Source organism: Trachemys scripta, chromosome 3, assembly GCF_013100865.1.
Source record: "Trachemys scripta elegans isolate TJP31775 chromosome 3, CAS_Tse_1.0, whole genome shotgun sequence".
In the NCBI taxonomy this organism is placed as follows: Eukaryota; Metazoa; Chordata; order Testudines; family Emydidae; genus Trachemys; species Trachemys scripta.
Window position 1 is genome coordinate 105,811,028 of NC_048300.1, and position 16,233 is coordinate 105,827,260.

Genomic DNA, 16,233 nt, shown 5'->3' on the forward strand with positions numbered 1-16,233 from the left:
AATCTGTTTCCTTTTGAGATTAGACTTGAACTGTGTATATCAGTGGAGTGATGGAACTTGATGAACTGAAGATATGTGGGATAGGGGCGGGAACTGAAAATCTACAGCTGATATCCCAAGTATTGAAAAATATACTTCACACAAAAATAAGAAAAAAAAATATTGACTTCAGCCACTTAACTTAAAATGTAGTGATAATGGAATACTTTGCTAATTCCATGCTTTTGTGAAATTTTATTTTACAGTTCAAATTACCAGCTGGTTATGTGGGGTTAGTATTCCTAGGTTTGGCACTCTCCTACTCCCTGTCTTCACCATTGCTTGGGTTTCTAAGTGATAAAATGCCAGTAAGTACAATCTCTAATTGCTTGTATAATGTCCTATGTTCATGGCTAATTTAAATATGCAAAGTAAAAAAAACAGAAGTCTCTGTTCTGAAGTCATAGACCCAGACCCCCATTCTTCACAGGCCCTTACACCTGCACTAAGTCCCATTTTCTTCAAGTCAATAGAACTCTAAAAGGGCCCACCTGCATGTATCCCTTTGAAGGACTGGGTGCTACAATAAGTCCATAAATAGATACACACACTTGTTCATTATGTTTACTGTATGTATGTATGTATGTTGCTGGTATAGAGCAGGATTTTAGGTGGGCAAATACCTCTGACTCACTACTTCAAGTAGAGCTGGTGGCAGGAGATTATGGGGCAGTGACCAAACTATCATGAAGTTGTCTTTTTCCTATCAGAAAAATGTTTTGGCCCATTGTATCTTCACATTCTTAGTAACAGTCTAACTATATGAATATATTTCAAATGAGCTCAGGATATGTGGATGGTGTAGGAGATTTTGGTGACACAGCTTTTTATCTTTGGAGATCCTTATCCAAGCCTTATGTGATCACAAGTGAAAATGTGTCCACTGTTTTTTTGATGTAGTGCATATCACTTTTCTACTACTTTTGGCTGTCACTAATTGGCTGAGGAAAATTGGAAAAGCAGAGGCGTATGTCCAAAATGAGGGTGCATTGTCAACTTTCCTTAACAGCAGTGAGAGCCATTAATCTCACATCAGAATCATATGTACACTCTTACTTGTTTTGTTTTGTTTATGCTGCAGAAAAGTAGGACTTGGATCATTCTGCTAGTGGAACCCAAACTTTGGGCCCCTGGTAGCAGAATCTGCTTCGAATGGGGGCACAGTGGCTTGAGATGCCTTCGCCTCCTGAAAGCCTCCTGATACTATCTGCATAGTATGGAGCAGTTGCCACCGAGTGGGCATGACCTAGGAAGTGTACTGATCACTGTTTCTCCATGCATCTCCTCTGGCAGAGGTCCTGTGGAGCCCCAGTTATAATGTAAAACAGCTTTCCCCAGGGGCCACTTCTAACAGCTGATTTTAGGGTATCTGAGGCAGTCAAGCTAAACTCTAAATTCACCTCTGGTACTTGTCATAACTACAGCATCTTTTTACACTTGGAATAGGCAATACTGTGACACCATAACTAATGTTGAGTTTAATGACCTGTACTGTGATATGATGGGGAGAGAATATTAACTTTCTCCAGACAGTTATTCTAAATCCCTCTCTCCACTTCACCGTGTGAGATGCTTCTGAAGGAAGGGAAATGCATCTGAATGAGTCTCAAGTATCTTCCTTTCCTTGGTGGGTTTGAGGTGTCCAGAAATACCTTAAACACATTATTTTTGCGTTTGTGCTAGTTTGACAGATAAGAGTTTGGTTGAGTTTGGATTTCTTCAGACCATTGATTTCTCTTTCACAGCACCTAAGGAAATGGTTGTTGGTCTTTGGGGGCTTACTGACCGCACTGTCCTTTTTCCTGTTAGGACCTGCTCCCATCTTGCACATTGAAAGGTACAGTTTACCACCTTTTATCTCTATCTAATACTTGTCAACTGAGCCTTTTCAGAGTTGTATCTACTTACTTTAGTCTGTGTGTGGGGTGGAGAATAATAAAGGTTAGTTTTCTTATTACTGGTAAGTCCTCCAGGACCAACATAGCTGTGGGAGAGCAAAGTGAATTATTTTGTGGCTTATGCATCCCAAGAACTAACTACGGCTATGTCTTCACAGGGTGGGGGGAGGGAATCCCATTGAGAGAGCCATCTTGATGTAATATCCAAAGGGAGACAGGTAATGTATTTTTTTATCTCAATGTAGCTATGTGAGGTAAATGCTATAGCCTGTGTTTGCTGTTTACCTCAACTAGCTACGGTGAGGTAAAAAACTACAGTGCCTGTCTCTCTGTGGATATTTATGACATTGAAATGCCTCTCAATAGAAAATAATTGCCAAAAAATGTGAAGACAGTCTGCATTCTTTTTGTAAAGCCACCTGTCCTACCCCTGTTTTCTTCAAATGATATACTCCGTTACATTTGTGAAATGACACTGATGGCAAGGGTTGCTAAGGTATAGAACCTTCTTTTTCTAACTTTTGAAGAAGAACATAACCATTTTCAAACATTTGTGGGAGGAGGGGTGGGTGGAGGAAAAACTTCAGGAAACTAACTTGGGGCTTGTCGCCACTTACTGGGGGATTGACGTGTGGCGATTGATCCACCGGGTTGTTGATCTAGAGGGTCTAGTGAAGACCGGTTAAATCGACAACCAATTGCTCTCCCGTCGACTCCGGTACTCCACCGGAACGAGAAGCATAAGTCAATGGAAGAGTTTCTCCTGTTGACCCAGCGTGGTGTAGACACCGCAATAAGTCGACTTAAGGTATGTCAATTCCAACTATGTTATTCATGTAGCTGGAGTTGCGTAACTTAGGTTGACTTAGCCCTGTACTGTAGACCTGCACGCATAGGGTTTTTTCCCTTTTCTATATCTACACTGGTGTAACTTGAACTTAACAATCCCAGAATGAATTTGCAGGGTCAGCAGTTGGTAAAACCATTCTCTGTATATTTCCTTGCATAAGGAAATCTTTGATGCAATGAACATGGAATCACAGAATTCTTTATTTTTTCACAAAGTCCATTTTTCAGACTGGAGCTGCACTATTAAAAAATCTCTTCTGTCGAAACGTAGAATGATTTACTAGGTAATTTTAAAATGAATATTACAGCTAATGATGCTTTGAAGGGAAAACTAGTCTCTGAATCATGGAGAGCCGGTATAACAGTCCTAAATAAAGCTTTATTGGAAAGGAATGGTGTAAAACTTCTTTAAATGCTTATTTTGCAGCACACTCTGGATGTTTGTCCTAATGCTGGTTTTGACTGGCTTTTCCCTTGGGATGTCTGGTATCCCACTGTTCCCTGAGATGCTGCATTGTGCTTAGTAAGTAATCCTGTCTATCACAACTTTAATTACTACTACTACTTAGAAGCTGGTCAAACAATTTTCAACTACTATTTCATTCTTTGATGGGGGGAGAGTAATTAATTGTTGATCTGAGTCTGAAATGTTGGGTAAAACTTTCAAAAGAGCCAAAGTCACTTTTTCAAGTGTCCTTTCTTTCTTTTTGCTTCTCTTTTTCTTTTTTTAAAGAGAGATCTGGGCTTCTACATCACCTAAGCACTTCTGAATTTTACTTATTGGTAAGGGGGTCTGATGACCTCATTAAAGTCATGAGGTCCAGCTGGTTTTGGTGGTTTGCATAGCAAGCCACAAGACTGATGTGTATATATCTATTAAAGTGACTTTATTTCAGCTCACTGGAAAGGTTAATATCCTGCAAATATAATTAGCTTTCTGGGAGACCCTACAGCAACAGTTCTATCAGCAGGATTCAGGATTACTTTAAATACAGTTTCCCATCACTCATGCTGCTTGGCCATAGTGGGCTGAGATCCTCTTGGTTCCATGTTTAGCCAAAGTGCATTTCTCCTTGGAATCCTTTTTCAGACCCATCTGTCAGCTTTCCTTCTCCTATGCCCCACAAGACTGACTGTGTATGACAGAGAAATCCAGTTATCGCACTGCCAATGGTGATGACACTGTAGTGCTGGGAATTCCACTTAGCATTGTCCTTCTCTTCCTTCTCCCAGGGAGGTGGTGCCAGGTGGCTTAATAGGCAAGACAAGGGGCAGAAAGCTGTGGATCCTCTTTGCAGAGAGGCTTCTCTGTGCTGGATGCACTTGTGTGCGCGTTAATGTATTTCCCAGTCAGGGAGCACTTTAAAAGGCAAGCTGTGTACCTAGTGGAAATAACCTGTCTGTCTTTCTCCAGTGAGAATGGATTCGAGGAGGGGTTAAGTGTGTTGGGACTGGTGTCTGGGCTCTTCAGTGCAATGTGGTCACTTGGGTAGGTACACAGTGAGTGTCTATAAACTTCTTGTATTTCGGTCATAAAGTTGCTGGGCTGCTTAAGTGTGTAAAAGGGCCTGCTTGCTCTGTAATGCCCTCTACTGGCTAAATATGGCTCTCCAATATCCTGCCTCAGTTTCCTCAGCTCTCAGGACCCCTTCAGAATGCCACATTTGGGCAGCATTTACCAGGATTTGAGTCTGTCCCACTTTATCGTCAGTATTGGCAGCTGATGGGATTCTCTCTTCTAAGTGACTGAAATGCTGGCTTTCCTGCTTAGTGCTGGACAGTTGAGAACAATGCTGGGAGTTCATCAACAGCCTGGTGGACGTAGTACAAATACGTGCAGTTCAAGGTCACTCACACCAGTCCTCTCCTGTTACTAAATGCGTCTTTAAGTTGTGTAAATTGAAGCAGCTTTTTAAAATGGTCTCTGCTTCACAGTTCTATTATGGGCCTCACGGCATGGGTGGGTTACAAACCACTGACAAGAACTAGGCTGCTGGTGTTTTGTGACTAGTGTTGGCTACACAAATGATAACTGTTTCAGTGCTACAGTGTACTTCCCCCATCTGTTTGTATCTATCTGTTCTCTCAGCTTACATTTACATTTTAAGCTGTTGGCAGTGGCATTGGAACACTTTGTACAGTGGGGGTGTTGAGAGCCATTGAACAAAACTCTAAACCCGGTATATAATGGAAACCATTTCAAGCTCAGAGGTGCAGCCATGCTGCCAGCACCCCTAGTTCCAGCACCCCTGAGTCTTTGGTGCAGAGACCATCTGTCAAGGGGGCCTAACACAGTGGGCCTGGACCTCTAGGCACTACATCAATACAAATAATAAAAAATATTAATGTGTTGACTCAATCTTGGACAGTGAAACCACACGGAGTTACCTCCCTTTCTGTTTTCCATTAACTTCACAAGAAGTGAAGTCAATTGTAAACAGACAGGAATGTGTGCTACTGCATGAGAATGACACTGCACCGTACTTTCAGTACTGTTCTATTCACATTGAAGTCAATGACCCTTGTAAGATGCTCAGCACCCCAGAAAACTGGACACCTGTATAAGTAGGCTAATTTTAAACACAAGGCCCCACTCCTGCATTGAGTTCTAGCACAGGCCTGTGCATGGTCCCATTGAAATCGGTGGGACTCTGCATGAGCTCAGGAGTCAATGGGCCCCAAGTTTGAAAACAGGCTTGTTTTTATTTTGAGGCTTTTTTTCCCCCTCCACTAAATCTGAGTTTGGTGCATGGACTACAGTGACAGAGTCCCTGTGTCAGTCACCTCCTGTACCGGGGCAACCTGTGCCATCTGTACATTAGCTATAGATCTGAAACCTCTTGTCTCAACAGTATTGTAATAAAAAATCTGTGACCTTTGTAATCTCTTCTTTGAGGTACCCATACTACTTCTCTTTGATATATTTAGAGCTTTTGTAGGACCAACATTAGGTGGATACCTAAATGAGAGGCTGGGGTTTGAATGGGCTGCCGCCATACAAGGAGGATGGGCGTTCTTAAGTGTAAGTAAAGCTAGTATTCTTGCTTGTTGCTTTTATTACAGACTGCAACTGTAAAATATTACACAAATATTACAACTGTAATAATTGATGGCCGTTTCTTTAAAGGGGCTAGCTATTGGAATATTCTATATCATAGAGGCTTTACGAAGAAGAAGGAGGTACTGTGAGACTTTTATTTACATCCATTTCAAACCAGGTTTTAAAGATTTTCATTAAGAAAAATACAGATTTTTTTTTCAACCATACTTCTGTTTTTTCACATTATCAGCTTTGTAATTAAAGAGACTTGAAACATTTCTGGGGGCAAAGATGTACTTTCTTCTGTTTTGGGGTGTTTTTGTTGTTGTTGTTGGTTTTTGTTAAATAATGCTAGCATTATGTATGCAAAAGTATCCAGAAGCTCTATCAAACTGTTTCCTTTTTCCTTCCTTGCCTTCTCGAACAGATCCAATTTGCAGATCCCTCTGGGCACAAATGAAGAAAGAGCTCACCTATTGGCTAGTGAGACATAGCCAGGAATACTTCTGGATCAACATTCTTCTTTTTTGTTTTTGATTTTTTAGTTAACTTAGTGATGAGAAGAGTGGACTTAACATCCAAACAGTGTTGCATAATTCTAGAGCTGGGGGAGCCACTTCCCATAATGCATAACACATTGTGGATTATTTGTAATGGCAACATATTGCCACATTGCTGTCCTGATGCCCTATTTAAATACTGCATGCCTTTCTTTTGGATGTTCCTGCTGTGGATTGGTTGAACTGGTAAATCAGATGTCAGCCTACTTATCTGTGTTCACAGTACAGTGCACTGAAGAGAGATTTTGCACAATGTGAAAGAATTGTTTCAGAATGTTCTGTTCTTGTACTTGAATCTGCTGGGGACTATCCCAGACTGTCTGTCACTACCGTGTTTTATTGTAATGTGCATTTTCCTTTTTAAAAAAGGAAAAGAATGGTTAAAATATCATATCTGATAACATTAGATGTTCAAAGGGAATTTGAAATAGTGAAACAGTGAGTGTAATACTCTGTTAAATAAAACCAGGTAACTTCTTATTTCTAAATTCTGTGAATTTCTTTAGCCAAATGAGATTACAAGTGAGGGTGGAAAAGAAGTCAGCCATCTCCCATGTCCGCCTATTAAACATAGGAGTGGGAAGAAAAGGCAAATATTGGAGAATGGGAGAGCTGAATTTATATTCAGTAAGTACAGCATTGCACCTGTTTAGAGAAGGACTGAATTTGACCCATGATGGAAAGGGAATTGGGTAGAATTAGAGTCTGTATTTCTACTGGATGTGTAGCCCATAAGGCTAGCTTTAGTATTTATTTTATTCAGTAGTAATGGAAGGAATCTACAGGTCTGTATCCTATAAGACATTGGCTTCAGCAGTTAACTTAAGGCTTGAGGTCTATGAACTTAAGCCATTTATCTGTGCCAAATGGTCATCCCTAAGTTTTGGGGAACTGAGAATAGTGTAGAAGGGGGAAGTTTGTCCACAACAATACCAACCAACCACAGGAACATGAGCTAACATCAGCTTGTGGTCAAGTATCAGAGGGGTAGCCGTGTTAGTCTGAATCTGTTAAAAGCAACAGAGGGTCCTGTGGCACCTTTAAGACTAACAGAAGTATTGGAGCATAAGCTTTCGCTCCAATACTTCTGTTAGTCTTAAAGGTGCCACAGGACCCTTTGTTGCTTTTATCAGCTTGTGGATATCTTAGGATGGGAACATCTGCAGATGTCTGAATACAAGAGTGCCATGGCAATGAATTGATGTATATGATAGGTTGAGATCATTAATATACTAACCTATAGGAGAAAGACAGCCCAACATTAGTAGGGTGAGGAGATACAAATAAGGAAGAGGGGAGAAACTTCTGCTGAATATGCATGAGACATAGTGGTGTCAGCTAACATAAAAGTATCCCAGTCAGTGGGCAGGTGGAGAGAGATCTGTTCAGATGTACATTCTGTATTATCTCTGTCTACATTGCTGGGTTAAAGTATTTGTGACTTTGCTAAATGTATTCAACTATTGTAAATACAGAAGGGTTCCTAAAGTGTGAGTGTTGCAACTCTGCACATCGGGGTTCTCAACTAAACAATAATCTTAATAATACTGGACCTGATCTTGGGACAAGAACCTGTCAAACCTCAGAGTGGTTCAACCTCAGTGTGTGAATTGGGAATTCTTAAGTAATCCATATAATTAATATACAATTCATAGATCAGGCTACAGGTGCAAGTTGGGCCACTTACCTCTGCAACTATAGCAGAGTTTATTTCTTCAGTATATAAAAAGTACATACAAGATTCCCATCTCAAAAAGCTCTGAGTTTATAATCCAGAACATCCATTCAGCCTCACCCCTTCAGAGCAGCCAGCAGCATTCTAATGATAAATCCCACCCATACTGTAGCCTTCCCTAAATCCTGGAGGAACAGAGGGGCTTGGAAGGCAAGTAGGAGTGGGGGGAGTCAGTGCCAAACTCGAGCTTGACCTGCCAACAGCATTTTTGCCGTATATCAAGAGGATTTCAAGCACCAGCTGACCACAACTGTGGTCATTTCTTTGAAAAGAAGAAGAAAAAAAAGGGGGGGGTTGGGTGGTGGGGGAGGGAAGGAGGTTGGTGTATCCGTGCAGGGCTCTACCTATAAAATTTATATCCATGTCCGATCCGCAAACATTGTCCACAGCTATAAAGCGGATATCCACAGATTTGCAGGGTGCTATGTATAGGCCCATTTTAGCTTTAGATTTATTGCTCTGCTAACACAACCCTGCATTCCTTTCACAGTTAGGCTTATTCCTACAAGCTTTAACATGGTTTATCTCCTTGATAGATGCAGAAACCTGGAATTTCTTTGATTAGCTTTAAACATTGTTTAATATAATTAGCTAAATATGTATATTATATTTCTGAGCATCCTTCCTATAACACTTTTGTAGCTATATCTTAATACTCAGTAAAGGTGCAAATAGGTTTGAAATAACTTTAAAAATAAGTTACTGTGATGGCTTTGCTCTACTCACTGCAGATAGGGTTACTCCTCCTGGAGGTTCTGGGGAATACCTCACTGGCTCAACACCCCTTCCTGCGGTTGCTCGCTGTCCCTCCACCTCTCTCTTTGTCTGCAGCCCCTCTCTTGCCCCAGGAGGTGCTGCAGCCTCTTCATGACTCAGCTCTCCAGCCAAATCACTCAGTGTTCCCCCTGCCATCCAGGGTTTTACCCAAAGTCCTTCTGCACAAAAAGGCCCAGGCAGTCTTCTCCAGCACTGCCCTGATGGTGCCACTTCCCCAGTGGTGGGTACAGGAACCTGGGGCCACCCTCTACTCTGAGTTCCAGTCCAGGGACCCTCAACCCAAGCATTTCTGGGCTTTCTTCTCACAGCTCTTACTGCTTCTTTCCTAGACTGCTTCCTACAACTCCTGGTTTTTCTCCTTGCCCTGAATGTACCAGTTCCAGACCCTCTTCCCAGGGAGTGACTGCCGTTTCCCAGCAGCAGCTCATCTGTTACCAGCTTCCTGGCTTTAGAGGCCCACTGTTCCTACACAGTGGAACCTGCTTGCAATCAATTCCCTGCTCCCTGGCTCTTCTTCTAGATGCAGCTTATGGAGTTAATAGGCCTGCCTGTCAACCTTAACCCCTTCCAGTCCTGTGTGGGATGGACACCCTATCACAGTTATAGTAATTTTATTAATATCATATTTTGTATCAATATTGAGGTCTTTCTCCCACAAATGTCATCTTGAGGTTTCTTTTAGAACAGGAAACTGGAATTTTACTTGTTCCATTTTAGAAAGAAAATTTTTCTGAAACGTCAGAATTTTGTGTGGAACAGGAGTTCATGTTTATAGGTACATCTACTAGTCAGACTTAGAGCGGTGTTATAGACCATCCAAGCATTCTGCAGGATGAGGGCCTTACCTTGTAAAATCTTCAGAACAGAAGCTTAATCATGTTAACTTTGTGCACCCAGGTAGTCCCACTAATTTCATCTAGACTACACAGCTGCATTAAAGAGGAAGGGTGGTCCAATGGTTAAGGTGCGAAGGTGCTAGGTTGGCACTCTGGAGATCCAGGTTCAATTCTCTGCCCTGTTAGAAAATTTATTTTGATTAAAAACAAAAAATCCACAAAACAATTTAGATTGTAGCACATAACCTGTTCCCTACAAAAATGGTTCCAGCAGTAAAAGAGGCTACCACTACTCCTCTCTATCTGCTACTGACAACAAGAATAACAACACAAATAGGCTAATAGTAATAACATAATGTTTTATTGCACAGAAGTTTGTATAGTATTAAAAGTTGGTAATGACCATTATATAGGCCTAAGCATTATTTTTATTCTCCCTTCACTTCAGGAATATGCAGTTCTGGATATTTTTAATCCATAATGAACCAGAATGAGTAGTTAAAGACTGGTTCGGTTGGGTTTTTTCCAGCAGTATTATGTTATTCTCACTTAGTTGTATTATATGCAATATTTTTGTTCTCTGTGCTACTTTGGAACTGAATATTCTGTTATATTAATAATTAACTCTTTTTTATTGCCTGGAACAGGCAGCTAAAGGTCAGTTTGGACTGTTTTTTCATAGTATGTTCTCTCTGTTATATTACATGTATCATCCTTTGTGCCACTTTAGAACAGAGCATCTGGGCAGTTTTAGTAATAAAGCTATTTATTGCCTGTAATGGCAAGTTAAAGCTCAGTTTGGCTGGGTTGTTCATTTGTACTACGTTATTCTCACTTATTTGTATGATTCTGGCTGGCTGTCCAACTTTGGAACTGACTGTTCTTGGGCATTTTAAAAATGACTCTGGACCAGAACAGGTTAATGACAGTGTGCTATTAACTGGTTCTCATTACTAAAATATTCTCAAGGTTGTCTGACTGGATCTGTTAATTTTAAAATCAGTTTTATTTATTAAAATGCCATAATGGGCTGTTCAGCGTTTACCCCCCCCATGAAATCCTGTTTGGTTTACTCGTGCAAACAGTTCTACGCAGTTAAATAAATTATTTGTGTGATTTAAGGCAGAAGGGTTTAGCCCAGCATGTGTAAGTAACTGGATCCTGCTGTGATTTCACCCTACTTGGTTTTTCTACTGAGCTGGCTAGCCTTGAATTCACACCATCGTCTCTGCCATAGACATGCAGTGTTTCTAAATCAGCAGTGCTGTCTTTCTGCAGCTTTTTCACAGTGACTTCTATGGCAACTAAACGGTAACTAAAATGGCACAGCATTACTTTTGCAGGTCTTTTGTCCTTTATGGCAAAAACAACAAGGAGTCCGGTGGCACCTTAAAGACTAACAGATTTATTTGGGCATAAGCTTTCGTGGGTAAAAAACCCACTTCTTCAGATGTCCTTTATGGTATAAGACTTTCTAGGTGTGGTAACTGTGTTGCACAATGTGGACTTCCTGTAACAGATTCTCTTGATTAAATAGGTGATGGAGGTTTCCAAAGTGAGGCAATCAGTTTTCTGATTTAATCCTCTAGACTTGCCTGGACTTGCAGTCATTTGAGCAACTAACAAGCTTCAAACATGGTCTATTCCCAGCCTCATGTTTACGCTACAATTTTTGCTTTGTCTGTCCTTAAGGCCTGTGCTTTGGACAGCTACATTGCAGCAGTGTATGAGCACTCAGTTATATTGTCAGAGGACACCAAAATACCTGTTTCTCCTGAAGATGCTTTGATGCTGATGAACAAAAATATGGATGTTTTGGAAGGGGCCATCAAAGCAGCAGCCCTGCAGGTACTGTCATTGGCTATTCTGTACTGAGATGTATTTATTTAGGTGGAGACTTATTTAATTTAGTCTGTTTTGCCAGGGTGCACGTATTATTGTGACTCCTGAAGATGGTATTTATGGCTGGGTTTTCACAAGAGAAACCATTTACCCCTATCTTGAGGACATCCCAGATCCACAGGTGAACTGGATTCCATGTACTGACCCTGACAGGTATTGTCTTTGCTACTAAAAGGGGCAGTGGGTGGTAGGGGAGAGGCAAAAATCTCCATTCAGAGGTGGCGATGAGTGACTTCATAGGGGCTTGTGTAGCCTAATCACAAGAACGTACTATCTGACAAGTTTTTCATGATTGATTGATTGTTTTTTCCCCATAAAGTATAATCTAATTACAGTTTCTCAGTTTCATTTAATGTACTTGTTGGGTTCAATGCTTCTTTGAAAGAAAAACACGAAATGCAATTTATAAGGGTTCTGCTTTTTCAATGAGCTCTATGTTGGTGCTGGGACATGATCAGGGCCTAAGTAATGTTCACTACTGAAATGGGGGAAGCCTGCTCCAAGGTTTAAAAAATAAATCCTATAATCCTGTGTTTTTATCTGAACCCCAATTGAGCAATGAGACATGACATAGTGATCTTTCTTTAGTGCTTGAACATATTTTTGGTGATTTAAGTAAAAGTCAAAATCCAGTCAATGTTCACTGGTAACCCTTGCTATCAGGTCCTAAGAGCTATTCCATGATGTCACAGTGCAATAATTTATGAAGAGCAAATATGAAATAGAAATATTTCTAAGATGAAGGAATAACATTATTTTAGTAGGTTTTAGGGTGCATTTAAAGGAAAATAATCCCAATAACTTTATGCATTTTCGTACTAACATGTTAATAGTGTAAAGAAAAACACTACTGAACAAACAAAAATAAAAATTCAACTTGAATTACTTCAAAGAAGGACTTTCAGACCCTAATAATTTAAAATCTTTGTTTTTAAGCAATTGCTATCTCTGTATCTGAGTATCCAGTTAAGCAGAATTGGGAAATGATTATAAAATAATGGAAGCTGTCAACCTTTTTTTTTTTCCCCTTTTGTAAACTGTAACATTAGTTGAGGTCATAACATTGCAGTTTTTAAAATTATTTATTTTTCAATGCGCTTAAGACACATCACATTGTCTTTAGTATTTTAATATGGCAGGATTACAGGAATCTCCTCAATCAATAGCTAATCATAGGATGGGAAGGACCTCTAGAGATCTGCTAGTCCAGTCCCCTGCACTCATGGCAGGACTAAGTATTATCTAGACCACTCCTGAGAGGTGTTTGTCTAATAAAAGGCAGTGATGTAATTGTGACATATCAGGGTACAATCCAGACTAATGAGTACCTGTGTCACCCCCGCCCTCTAACTTGAGGTGCCTTTTACACTGCTTTGTTGATGTAGCCTCCAGATAATCTGGACTGCTCACAAACAGCAACATCAAGTCACTCCCAGCTATGTCTGGGTGTGTGCTGCAGCCTGCCAACCACACCTTGATTGGTATTCCAGGGTGACTCCTGGAACACACACCCTCTCCTATATTTCCACCCAGAAACGTATGTCCTGTGCTGCCCAGCCCTCTCCTGGACAAAACAAAGTCATAAAAAGTCTATTTCTTGAATAGAAATAATATGCACACACTTTGTTACCCCAAATGGAGTTTCCCAGATTCTTCAATTTAAACACACTGGATTAGATTAAAACAATAAAACAAGTTTATAAACTAAAAAATTAGAGATTTTAAGTGACTACAAGTATTGAGGCATAAAAATCAGACATGGTTACAAGAAAAATAAACATAAAATACAACTGGTGCTTGTTAAATTTAACTGTTAAATTCAAAGCAAAGTTGTTCTCACCACATGTTCTCAGCAGTCTTACTGGCCAAACTTCTTAGGCCAGGACCCCTTCTTCTGTGTTATTGGTGCTTCCTTTTCCCTTTTCATGTAGTGAATTAATGGACACAATAAGAGGAAGGAGGTGGGATGCCCTGGGGTGTCTGCCCCTTCTTTTTATAATCCTGTCCCCTCTTCGATGAGCAGTCCCAGCTGGGAGTATGGCGACAGGCAGTCTGTATGGAGGGGACCCCATACTTTTTTTTTGCTAAGATTTAAATTCCCCCCCCCCCCTTCTCCCTTTCCTGCCAAAGAATGGCCACTTAGCGGGTAATAACCTACTGACCTTGTTTACACCTAGCTGAGGCACTCTGAGGAACTGGTTTGACCACTCCCCAGACTTTTCTGGAAAACATACTTTTAATTATGATCTCAGCTTATGTTTATAACTTCACACATAACGCTGCTATGTGAATTTTGCCATGGTATTATTGATCAGCAAATGAATTTTTAAATGATACCTCCCAAGGCATACTTTGTGCAAAGACTATTACAGTAGCGCGCAGAGTGTGGACATGAGTACATTCTGTCACAGTAATGTCAATACATGATAAGCAGTTGTGCTCGGCTACAATTAATGATTAATAATATATAGTCATAGAAATATTTGTTAATGTTTTGCCACTAGGTGGCTCTAGAAGAATGTCACTTCGTTTTTTCATCTATGCAAGGGTGATTTTTCCCCAGCTTGTTGGAATGCAAAGGTTCCACCATCACTTGATGCTAAGTAAAGCCAGAGTTTAGCCATTCTAATATTTATAAATGCTGCAAATACTGGCTTTGCATTTCCGCTGTGTTTACCTTTAAAATATTGTTGTGCTTGTTTCAGCAATGACATGGTAATCAATATTGTACGAAAGTAGAGATTTGGAGTCAGTCCTGGCTCAATTGAAGTCAATGGCAAAAATTTCCACTGAGGGCCAAGATTTTATATAGTGGGGGTGCTGGGAGCCATTAAACCAAACTGTAAATCCTGTATATAATGGAAACCACTTCAAGTCGGGGGGTGCTGCAGCATCGCCTGCACCCATAGTTCCCTGCATCAAAGAATTTGCTATCCAGAGCAGAAACAAACAAACAAACAAACAAAAAAACCTCAGATATTTTCGAGCTGGAGATTTAGGTTGAAGTGGACCTTGTTTAAAGGCTTAAACACAGCTATGGGTTCCTAGAGAACATGTTTAATACATCTTGGAGCATCTTTCAATAATTTAAATTTAAAAAAAGCTCCATGTACACTAATCTCTGCAAACTATTATGGAACAGCCCCAAATTTTAAAATAAGTTAAAAACTCACTTACCCCATATGAGGTAGCAGGATGTGTGTGTGTGTGTGTGTGTGTGTGTGCAGTGCCTAGACAAAAAACTCAGTTAAGATAGAAACCACGTGAAAACTTAAGTGTAAAAAACATTACAGGGGTGTTTCAATTATCCCCAAACCTATCATTATAAACAGAGCTGGGAAAATAACTGATTTTTTGTTTATTTGGTTGGTTGGTTTGCTGGCAGTTTGCAATAATTAAAAAAACAAAAACAAAAAAGCTCCAACCCTTCAGTTCAGGTAAAACTCCAAATTTTTTTGGAATTTTGACTACTGGAAAATGTCTGTTTCAAGTTCACCAAAATGTTTCATGACGTGAAGGGTTTTTTTCTGGGCATTTTAAGGGCTAGATTCACAAAATTGGGGCTTGGGAGAAGGAAAGCTGGTGATGTTGGTATACATTCCTCCCCCCAATAACCTGTAGTTCAAGGGTTAGGTTATTCACCAGATATGGTATTGGTTACTTAAGGTGGGTCTCTATCAGCCTTTCCTGTTGAAGATGTTCAACTTTGTATAAAATACTTGAATACTCATTGGGCCAGAGGACAACTCCTATAGTCTGCTGATTTTGCCCATGTCTAATTATAAACTCAGGGAAACTCAAGAGTTTCAAAGCAATTCAAACCTGTTAAGGTGTGAAAATGTACAATTTAAGCACTCAAACAATATTAATTCTTGACCTGTAATGGTGCCATTCAATAATCATACAGTTATGACTAAGGCATTGTAGTGTTTGTGGTCATAGATTAAATTAAATTGATTTTTAAGGACAAGTTGTTGTTGTTTTACCCCATTTTCCCCACTCATGGTATAGAGGCAGGGCAAAGGAATGAAGGGATGTGCATGTACAGAATAAGAACTTGCTTCTGCAATGAGCTCCAAGCAGGTTCCAGGGTCTGCTTGTGTGGACCTTATTGTAGGATCAGAGCCTAAGAAATGTTCAGCATTAAGATAGGGGGTACCTGCTCAAAGATAAGACAGCACACAATGTGTGCAATGGTTCCTGAACTCAAATTGAAGAGTGAGTTGTGACATTGTCCTTATATTATGTTTTAGTAACTAGTTAAACATTTGGATTTCAAGCATAAACAAACAAACAAAACCCATACATCCAAACCGCCGATATTTGTGGGTTTGTTGTAATGTTGTTGTTTCACTTTTCCTCTTTCCCAAATCTCATTTCTGGCACTTAGTTCTGGCATTTCCTAATTTTTGAGGGCTTGACTTTGCAACCATAATAGTGTTCTTTTCTTGGTGTGTGTGTGTGTGTGTGTGTGTGTGTGTGTGAATATACATAAATACACACGCACAAGTGTGTGGGGTTTTTTTCAGTGGAACAAGGAATTGGGTTTGGGTAGGTGAGAGGAATCTAGTCTAGGAGGAAAATGAGGTGTAGTGGG

The 16,233-nt window shown here is 40.2% G+C and overlaps 2 protein-coding genes and 1 long non-coding RNA gene across 12 annotated transcripts in view; 2 read left to right on the forward strand and 1 right to left on the reverse strand.

Annotated features, from left to right (window-relative positions):
• Nucleotides 1–6,866, forward strand: part of LOC117874924 (MFS-type transporter SLC18B1-like) — a 37,149-nt gene extending 30,283 nt beyond the window's left edge. For both annotated transcript variants that reach the window (XM_034765633.1, XM_034765634.1), the window contains exons 8-13: nucleotides 246–347; nucleotides 1,785–1,876; nucleotides 3,214–3,309; nucleotides 4,201–4,275; nucleotides 5,715–5,966; nucleotides 6,254–6,866. In XM_034765633.1, coding sequence (XP_034621524.1) covers nucleotides 246–347; nucleotides 1,785–1,876; nucleotides 3,214–3,309; nucleotides 4,201–4,275; nucleotides 5,715–5,862 — 513 coding nt within the window. In that variant the 3' untranslated portion in view covers nucleotides 5,863–5,966; nucleotides 6,254–6,866. The remainder of the gene's footprint in view (nucleotides 1–245; nucleotides 348–1,784; nucleotides 1,877–3,213; nucleotides 3,310–4,200; nucleotides 4,276–5,714; nucleotides 5,967–6,253) is intronic.
• Nucleotides 1–13,696, reverse strand: part of LOC117874927 — a 69,073-nt gene extending 55,377 nt beyond the window's left edge. Inside the window, exons 1-2 of the long non-coding RNA XR_004645119.1 lie at nucleotides 13,477–13,696; nucleotides 9,744–9,913 (exon numbers count right to left, since the gene is read on the reverse strand). This is a non-coding gene — a long non-coding RNA (uncharacterized LOC117874927). The remainder of the gene's footprint in view (nucleotides 1–9,743; nucleotides 9,914–13,476) is intronic.
• Nucleotides 10,508–16,233, forward strand: part of LOC117874922 (vascular non-inflammatory molecule 3-like) — a 44,640-nt gene continuing 38,914 nt past the window's right edge. For 2 of the 9 annotated variants that reach the window (XR_004645115.1, XR_004645116.1), the window contains exons 1-3: nucleotides 10,508–10,652; nucleotides 11,427–11,582; nucleotides 11,659–11,789. Coding sequence is in view for 3 of the 9 variants with exons in the window: in XM_034765629.1 (XP_034621520.1) it covers nucleotides 10,578–10,652; nucleotides 11,427–11,582; nucleotides 11,659–11,789 (362 nt within the window). In the remaining 6 variants the exon portion in view is untranslated. The other 7 variants (XM_034765629.1, XM_034765630.1, XR_004645113.1 and 4 more) reach the window with 5 other exon arrangements.